Consider the following 7,898-nt stretch of genomic DNA (forward strand, 5'->3'; position numbering starts at 1 on the left):
GGAGCAATCTCGACCAATGGTCAGGGAAGGATGCAAAGTGAACAACATTAGGCAACAATATGGTTAGCATAATTCTCATTGGGTTCTTATGGAATATAGTCATTGTCTTTAATTTTGAAGGTAGGTAGGGGGGCACCTGGGTGGTTCAGTCAGTTAGGCGTCTTCTTGGGCTCAGGTCACCATCTCAGAGTCCTGGGATCGAGGCCCACATCAGGCTTCCTGCTCCACGGGGAGCCTGCTTCCCTTTCCCTCTGCTTGCTGCTACTCCTCCCCCAATTTGTGCTCTGTCAAATAAGTAAAATCTTTTTAAAAAGTGGATTAGAAAAAAAAAAGTGGATTAGAATTTCTCTTCTTTTGATGAACTGATGTTGCTCTTCTAATGTGTGTTTCTAAACACAAACACACTTGTCCCTACCCCCTGGGTCCATGGGCAGCCCCCCAAGCCTCCTAACCTGTGCCCAGGAGCTGGTAGGGGCCAGGTTCTCCTCTCTTACAGGAGTGGTTTTCTTGTTGTTCATTGTCCTCAGACTCCATTCAGGGTTGTGAGCTCACAGGGACTTGACAGTTTGAAATACCGTGAAAGCTGAGTAGAGAGATTTGCACACCTATGTCGGTAGCAGCATTATTTACAATAGCCAAGAGAGTGGAACCAACGCAAGGGTCCAGTGACGGATGAATGGATAAACAAAATGTGGTCTGTGCATTCAGTGGAATATTACTCTGCCTTAAAAAGGGAGAATAAATAGATGCTACAAGGCTGAATCCTGAGGACCTTATGCTTAATGAAATAAGCTGGACACAAAAAAGACAAATTGACTTTGTGAGTCTACTTATAGGAGGTCCCTCGAATAGTCAAATTAATAGAGAGAAAAAGTAGTGGGAACAGAGTTTCAGTTTTGCAAGATGAAAAGAACTCTAGGAATTGGTTGCATGACAACAGGATTATACTTAACTGAATTATACACTTAAAAGTGGTCAAGATGGGAGGTGCCGGGCTGGCTCAGTGGATAGAGTCGGCAACTCTTGTTCTCAGGGTTGTGAGTTCAAGCCTCGAGTTGGGGGTAGAGATTGCTTAAAAATAAAAATTCTTTAAAAAAGGTTTCAGTAAGGGGCACCTGGGTGGCTCAGTGTTTGTGCATCTGCCTTTGGCTCAGGTCGTGACCCCACGGTGGGATCGAGTCCCACATTGGGCTCCCTGCAGGGACCTTGCTTCTGCCTCTGCCTATGTCTCTGCCTCTCTCTGTGGGTCTCTCATGAATAAAAATCTTTAAAAAAAGCAAGTTCAGTAAGGAACAGTTTCCTTCTCAGGATGAGGCCAGACTTCCACCCACGAGGTGTGTGTGTGTGTGTGTGTACCACAATTGCTACACTAGTTCCTATATTTTGTGAGGGTAAGGCAGCAGTGTGTCAGGTTGATATAATCTCTGGATCGGTTCCGTCCCAGTTTCTGCCTTCAGCTCCAGTGGAACCCTCTGGACCCCATTCCCCAGGGAAACTGCTAGTAGCTCCAATCCTTCTGCCTGTGAAGAAATGCTTCTGGTCATTTCCTCCTGCACCCAGGCAGGTGGTGCCCTTCTTTTGACATCATTGTTGGACTCAGGGAAACAAAGAGGTGTCAAACAGAAGCAGAGATGGATGAAGACCACCTTTCCTTCCTACTCTCCCAGAGGGCGAGCCTGGAAGACTGTGGGAGCAAGCAGCCCTGCAGCTGTGTGACCTGACGAGAGCCCCCGCCCCCCCCCCCCCCCCCCCCCCGCTGAGCCTCAGAGGCTTTTCTGTAAGATGGGGGAAATAGGGAAACGCTCTCCCAAGGAGATGCACTGGGGAAAGGGGTCAGTTATTAATGCCATGCACAGTGGGATCCCCAGTTGGGAGATGCTGATCCCACCTCCTCCAAGGCTGACACCCAGGGTCACAGGCACCAGCATCAGTCTTTGGGGCCCTGGTTCCTCAGCCTTGGTTCTTGGCTGACCCCTTGGTGGCCCTGCCAGAGACCCTAAGCTGAGGCCCCCCTAAAAAGGAGGTTCCCTCCCCTGCTGGAACACTTATCTGCAGTCATTGCAGGATCCCAGACAGAAGAGAGAGGAGGGACAGGTATATTTGAGTTTCCCTTGGTTGTGCTTTTACTTCTAAAGTATTATCTTTCTTTTTTTTTTTTCTATGAACATTTTAATGAGTTGAACATAAGATAGAAAAATAATGTTCTGGTCAATTTTTTTTTTTTTAAGAGGCAGGCTTTTCTTGTGACTTTCATACAAGGCAATGGATGAGGAAAATCCTAAAGAAACTCCCAGAGAAAATGCATACTGAGCACAGAAAAAGGCACTTCTCCAAACACCATCGTGGTCACTGACAACTCCTGTCAGACTCTCATGGGCTGCTTGTTCGGTTTTCTTTGGGCTCAGTTTAGACTTAAGCCCTGCTCTTCTCAGAGGCTAGGGGACACCTGGGGACTGCCGTCAGTTACCCACAGTGACGCCTGGAGCAAGTGCTGCTCATGGAGATGAGGAGGGGTGCTGGAGGTAGGGTCCCAGTGCTTGCTTCTCCTCTGGTGGGGTGTGGGTGGCCAGAGGCCACTACCCCGGTGGGAGCCTTGCTCACTCTCCATGGAAGGAAAGGTGATCCAGGAGGTGGGCTGGGACCAGGCCCCTGTGACCACCTGACTCCCCATAATAGAATCCCTTTTCATCCACAGGCCCGTAGACCGTGACCACATCCCCTGCCCTCAGTGACAGCTTGCCCTTCACCCTGCCCCCTGCACACCCATCCTTGGGGTCATAGTCCAAAGCCGCCATCATAGTTGTTGGAGTCCACAGTGGTGACATCCTCGGGTTCCCTTGGGGTATAGGAAAGGAGCCCTGGGGGCTGGTGAGCTCCCCAAAGTCGTCGAGGTGGGCCACAGGTGGCAGGTACTCTTGCACTGGCAAATGCCATCTCCCATCAGTCTGCTCTGTGCCCACCTTCACCTCGGCCACCAGGTGGCCAGGTATGTTGCCCACTTGCCCATTGCATTCACCGTGGTAGAAGCCACAAGGGTCCTGAGAGCCCCACACTCTCAGCAACTGCCCTTTCTGGAAGGCCAGCTCGTCCTCTGCAACCTCGGGGTTGGCAGACATCACCAGAGGGTCATAATCAAAGAGGGCCACGAAGACCCTGACCAGAGTGTCCACCCCTGTCCCCAGTGGTGAGGGGGCACCCCTGGAAATCTTAATGACTTTGCTGGACGGAGCTGGACAAAGGGCTGGGCTGGACTTCGGGAGCTGGCACTCTCTCTTGCCCCCCAGAGCCTGACCTCTCCCATTCTGAGTCTTAAACTCCTTTCTCTGCTCTCGCCTCTCTGTGCCCCATAGACTGAAGCACACCGCCGCCTCCTCCTCCTTCTGCAAAATGTCATGGAAATCTGACACATATGGTTGGCTGGTGTCCAGTTGGGGAGGGATGAACACTTGGGGATCTTGCTTTTGCCTAAGGATCTTCTCAAGGGCAGGCTTTTCCGGATACAGTTCTTTTTTGAGCCTACACTCTGGAAACAGATGAATGACTCCAGAAGCAGGGCTTTGTCTGGTGCCCGTGTGCCAGTAGTGGTCTTCTTCTTTCCTAGACTGGCCACTGGGCAGAGGTGGTCTGTGGTTTGGGGAACTCTGCTGGAAGAGCAGGTCCTTTCTGCAGACCTCCTGGGCCTCTGTAAGCCCCTGGGCTTGGCTGGCAGACCCTGCACTTGCACATTCTCTTTCTGGACTCAGGCTGGGCCCTGGGGACTGCCTCTTTGGGGGCTCTTCAGTGAAAGCTTCTAGAAACTTGGCCTGGGGCTCCCCGCAGCTTCCAGGAGTATGGGAGCTGGTTTTGGCATTCACAGGAGCCAGCGCCAGCCTCTGAGAACAGACGGGGACAGTGACTCTGCAGATAGATGGGTCACCACAGGTGTAGTTAAAGGAAGAAGTCTCTGGCAGCTGGTGACAAGTGAAGCAGTCCTGAGGGATCTGGGCCGGCACTGAATCCAGGGACTCTCCCCAAAGTGACATGGTTCTCACAGAGACATTCTGGGACATCATGGGCAGCTGGACCTGGGAAAGTTCCAGCAGGATGCTCCCGGCAGTGGCATCAGCAACCTCCGCAACCTTGAGCCCGTCAGCATACACAGAGTAGCCAGTGACCTGGACGCCATTGGATGACCCAGCAGAGTCGATGGTTACGGGGAGCCAGCTGACCACCAGGAGGCCTGGTGAGGCATGGCGCTCCACCAGCACATCCAGGGGAGGGTCAGGGGGTCCTGCCAGGGGCGTGTTGAAGGTGATGGTAGAGGACATTGTTTCCCAGTGCACCTGCAGCAAGTCCCAAGGCAGCTGCACCTCCACCCGTGCCTCGTACCGCTCACCAGGACGCAGGCTGTGGAAGGTGTAGCAGCTCACACCTGCTGGGGTCAGGGCATGCTCCTGGTCATTGAGATACACCATGTGGATGTAGCTGCTGCTGCTGTGCACCCAGGTAATCTTGGCCGATGTGGCTGCAACACTTTGCAGGTGTAGTTGCGTGGGGGCCATGCAAAGAACCCCTCGGGGTCCCAGGAGGGGTCTGGAGAAGCCCTTCTCCTCCACACACCGCAGCAAGCCCAGCCAGCTGTCTTCTATCATGGCATCTGAGATCTCTGTTGCCACTTCTGCCTGGGAGCCTGCCCTCACCATCTGGCATGGCCCCTTGTCCATAGCCTCCTGGGCTTTCCAAGGCAATAAGCTGTGACCAGTGTCCTCCTTCAAACGCGTGCCCTGTCCAGGTGGGAGTCGAGTGGGGCCAAAGTCAGAGGATTTGGAGTGCAGGCAGCCCAGGATGTCACTGTCTGGAATCTGCTCCACCAGGTTGGAGGGCACCAGCCCCCGTTGGCCATCCTCAAGCTCCCCTTCATAAAAACCGTCTTCATCCATGTCCCCAAAGATATATACATAGTCCCCAGCTGTCAGGGGCAGCTCACTCTCTGGATGCTCATTAGGGCCCTTAAAAGGATTGTAGCTATACCGAGCCAGGAAGATCTTGAGCTTGGGAGCCAGGGGGGCCTCTGGGTCCCCCCTTTCCAAGGTGGAGGACACACTGTCAGGCTCGAGATCCTCCACCTCGCTGGCTGTGTCCATATCCAGAGTAGGACAAGATGGCACTGTGGCCCACACGGACTCCACCTCAGAGGAAGAGTTCGACTGGGAGCTAGCTTTCTTAGCCTGGGACCTGGAGTCCAGAGGTCGATTGGCTGGGACTTTGTCTGGCCCTTGAGGGTCACTGCCTGGCTCCCCGACGGCAACTGGGCTTTCCAGCGGAGAAGCTTCCAGACTCTCCCGCTTGTCTCTGCTGCGCTGTGAGGATGCTTGGTCTTCAGGCCCCGGCTGGAGCTCGGTCCTTCCGCTCTCTCTAACTTGAACCTCGGGGGCTTGCGGGGCCTCTGGGGCTTCCTGGAGAGGGCGCCCAGGCTGACCGTGAAGCGCTAGCATCTCCTCGCGAGCAGCCTGGAGATCGTGCAGGGCCTTCTGCAGGTCGTGCTGCAGCTGTTGCTGCCTGTCCTGCCCGCGCGCCGCCTGCTGCAGCAGCTGCTCCGCCAGCATGCCGGCGGCGTCGCGCTCCTGGCACGCGCGGCCCAGCTGCCCGCGCACGTCGTTGTTCTCGGCCGCCACCTTCCGCGTCCAGTCGGCCTGGGCCTGCAACCGCGCGTTCTCCTGGGCCAGCCGGGCCCCCTCGCGGAGCGCCGCCTGCAGCTGCGTCTCGGCCTCCTCGCTGCGCCGCCGCGCCGCTGCCGCCTGGGCGCCCAGCTCCTCACAGTCGCGCCGCCGCGCGCCCAGCTCCAGCTCCAGCGCCTGCACCTGGCGCCGCGCCTCCTCGCACGGTGCGCCCTGGCCGTCCGCCTCGGCTCGGGCGCTGCTGGTGGCCTGCTGCCGCGTCAACTGTCTCTGCAGGCGCAGCACCTCCCGCTGGGACTCGCGCTGCAGCCGGTCCAACTCGCTGATGTTGAGCCACTGGGCTTGGGCTTGGGCGGCACCCCCGCCAGGGCGCAGGCCACTGCCGAAGCCCGAGGCGACGCTTGCCTGCAGCAAGTGGCACTCCTGTCGCAGCTCTTCGATCTCCTTGTCCTTGGCCAGCAGCGCGCTCGCCTGCTCCGACAAGTCCCGGGCGCGCTGGCGGGAAAAGGCCTGGCACAGCTCCAGGCCAGCGAGGCTCTCGCCCGGCACCGGCGCGCTCACAGCCCGCAGGTTGGTTTCTTGCAGCTTTCGGGCTCGGTCCTCCAGGCGCCGCGCGAGGCCTGTAAGCTCCGCGTGCTTCACCTTGAGCCGCTTCACCTTGTCCGACTTGTCCTGGAAGCCTGCGCGCCGCAGCTGCGTGTTCTCCTCCCGCAGGCTGGAGCAGCGGCGTGCCAGCACCTGCAACGCCTCGGACAGCTCCGAGTTCCGCTTCAGCAGCTCCTGGTAGTCCAGGCCCGGCGGCGAGGGGGTCCCGGCTTCGCAGGGCTGGCTCCCGGAATCTTCTCCCGGCGGATCGCTAGGTCTCCTGTGCTCGGATGGCGGCGGCGGCGGCGGCGGCGGCGGACTCGGGGAGCCTACGATGGAGGCGCCTGGCGAGGAGGCCTGCTCCTCGGATTCCTTGGGGCAACTGAGGGTGCTGTCGAGAGAGCGGGAACGCGCTGGTGCCAAGGAATCCAGAGAGCCGGCGCGCGCGTGGAGCAGGCCGTCTGGGGAGGTGGAGCACCCGGCGGGCACCACGTCTAGGGAGCGGGAGCGCACGCGGACGCCAGAGCTCAGGCTGTCAGCATCCAGGGATTCGAGTCCACAGACGGACTTTGGGGGCCCGTGGGCGTCGCCGGCGGTATGGGGGGGCGACTCTTCCGAAGCGTGCGAGGCTTGCGGATCGTGGGAGCCGGGCAAAGCGGGATGCCAGCGGAAGTGCTCTAGGATGTACTTGAGGAAGAGCTGGCGCTCCACGTCCAGCGCCGCCTGCAGGTGTCGGATACGTGAAGCCTGCTCGCCGTCGGTGTCCCAGCGGAGCTGTGCCAGCACTTCCTGAAGGCGACAGCTGCACTGAGCAGCAGCGACCTCGGGCGCCCCCGCGCGGCCACAGTAGCCACGGTTCACCAACTCCTCGGCCAGCTGGCGCTGCAGCTCCCGGGCCTGGCGCAGGACGCCGTCGCGCTCGCGGTGCAGCAGCTGCCGCAGCTGCCGCATCTCGGCCTCTTTCCAGCGCAGCAGCTGCCGGATCTCGGCCTCGCGCTCCCGCAGCACGTCCTCCTGCAGCTGCCGCAGCTCCCGGCCGCGCTGAGCCTCCCACTTGGAGCGCAGATGGTCGACCAGCTGCTGCCGCTCCCGCTCGGCCGCCTCCCGCAGCTGGCGCGCCTGGGACGCGAAGCGCTGCCTCTCCGCCCGCCCGCGCGCCCGCTCGGCCTCCAGCTCCGCCCGCAGCTTCTCCAGCTCCCGCCTTTGCTCCTCCAGCACCGCCGCCGACGGACCCGGACTACTCGGCTTCTTGGGTGTCGCGCGGCCGCCGCCCGAAGGGCTGGGCGAGTCTTTGGTCATGGTGGCCACGGCCCGGCCAGACGCCTGACTTCGCCTGGCCCAGGCCGCCGCTAGCCAACGGCCACCGCCCCCGCTGCGGCCAACCGCCCCGCGCGCCCCTTCCGGCGCCCCTGGGGGTCTCCGCGCGCCCCTTCCGCCTCTGAGCGCGTTCCCCCACCCTCTGCTGCGGGGGTACTAGCCTGAGCTCCTCTCCTGGCTGCCCACGCGGGAGCTGGGCTCCAGACACCCTTGCTCAACGCAGCCCGTGTCCTTCTGGGAGGCACAGGGGTGGCTTTGATCCTAGGCCCTTCCGTGTTCCTGGTGTCATGTCCTTCGTGACCCGCTGGGGGATACTCTCCCAGGCACTGTACAATCCCT

At 59.3% G+C, this 7,898-nt stretch overlaps 1 protein-coding gene across 1 annotated transcript; it reads right to left on the bottom strand.

Moving 5' to 3' along the window:
- Nucleotides 1–2,084: 2,084 nt before the first annotated feature.
- On the bottom strand, nt 2,085–7,612 carry LOC486445 (RIMS-binding protein 3A-like). The gene has a single exon (XM_038575981.1). It carries the CDS (start codon nt 7,539–7,541, stop codon nt 2,598–2,600), a length of 4,944 nt encoding a protein of 1,647 aa, XP_038431909.1. The 5' UTR covers nt 7,542–7,612; the 3' UTR covers nt 2,085–2,597.
- Nucleotides 7,613–7,898: the final 286 nt, after the last annotated feature.

The sequence above is a fragment of the Canis lupus genome, chromosome 26, assembly GCF_011100685.1.
Source record: "Canis lupus familiaris isolate Mischka breed German Shepherd chromosome 26, alternate assembly UU_Cfam_GSD_1.0, whole genome shotgun sequence".
Classification (NCBI taxonomy): Eukaryota; Metazoa; Chordata; class Mammalia; order Carnivora; family Canidae; genus Canis; species Canis lupus.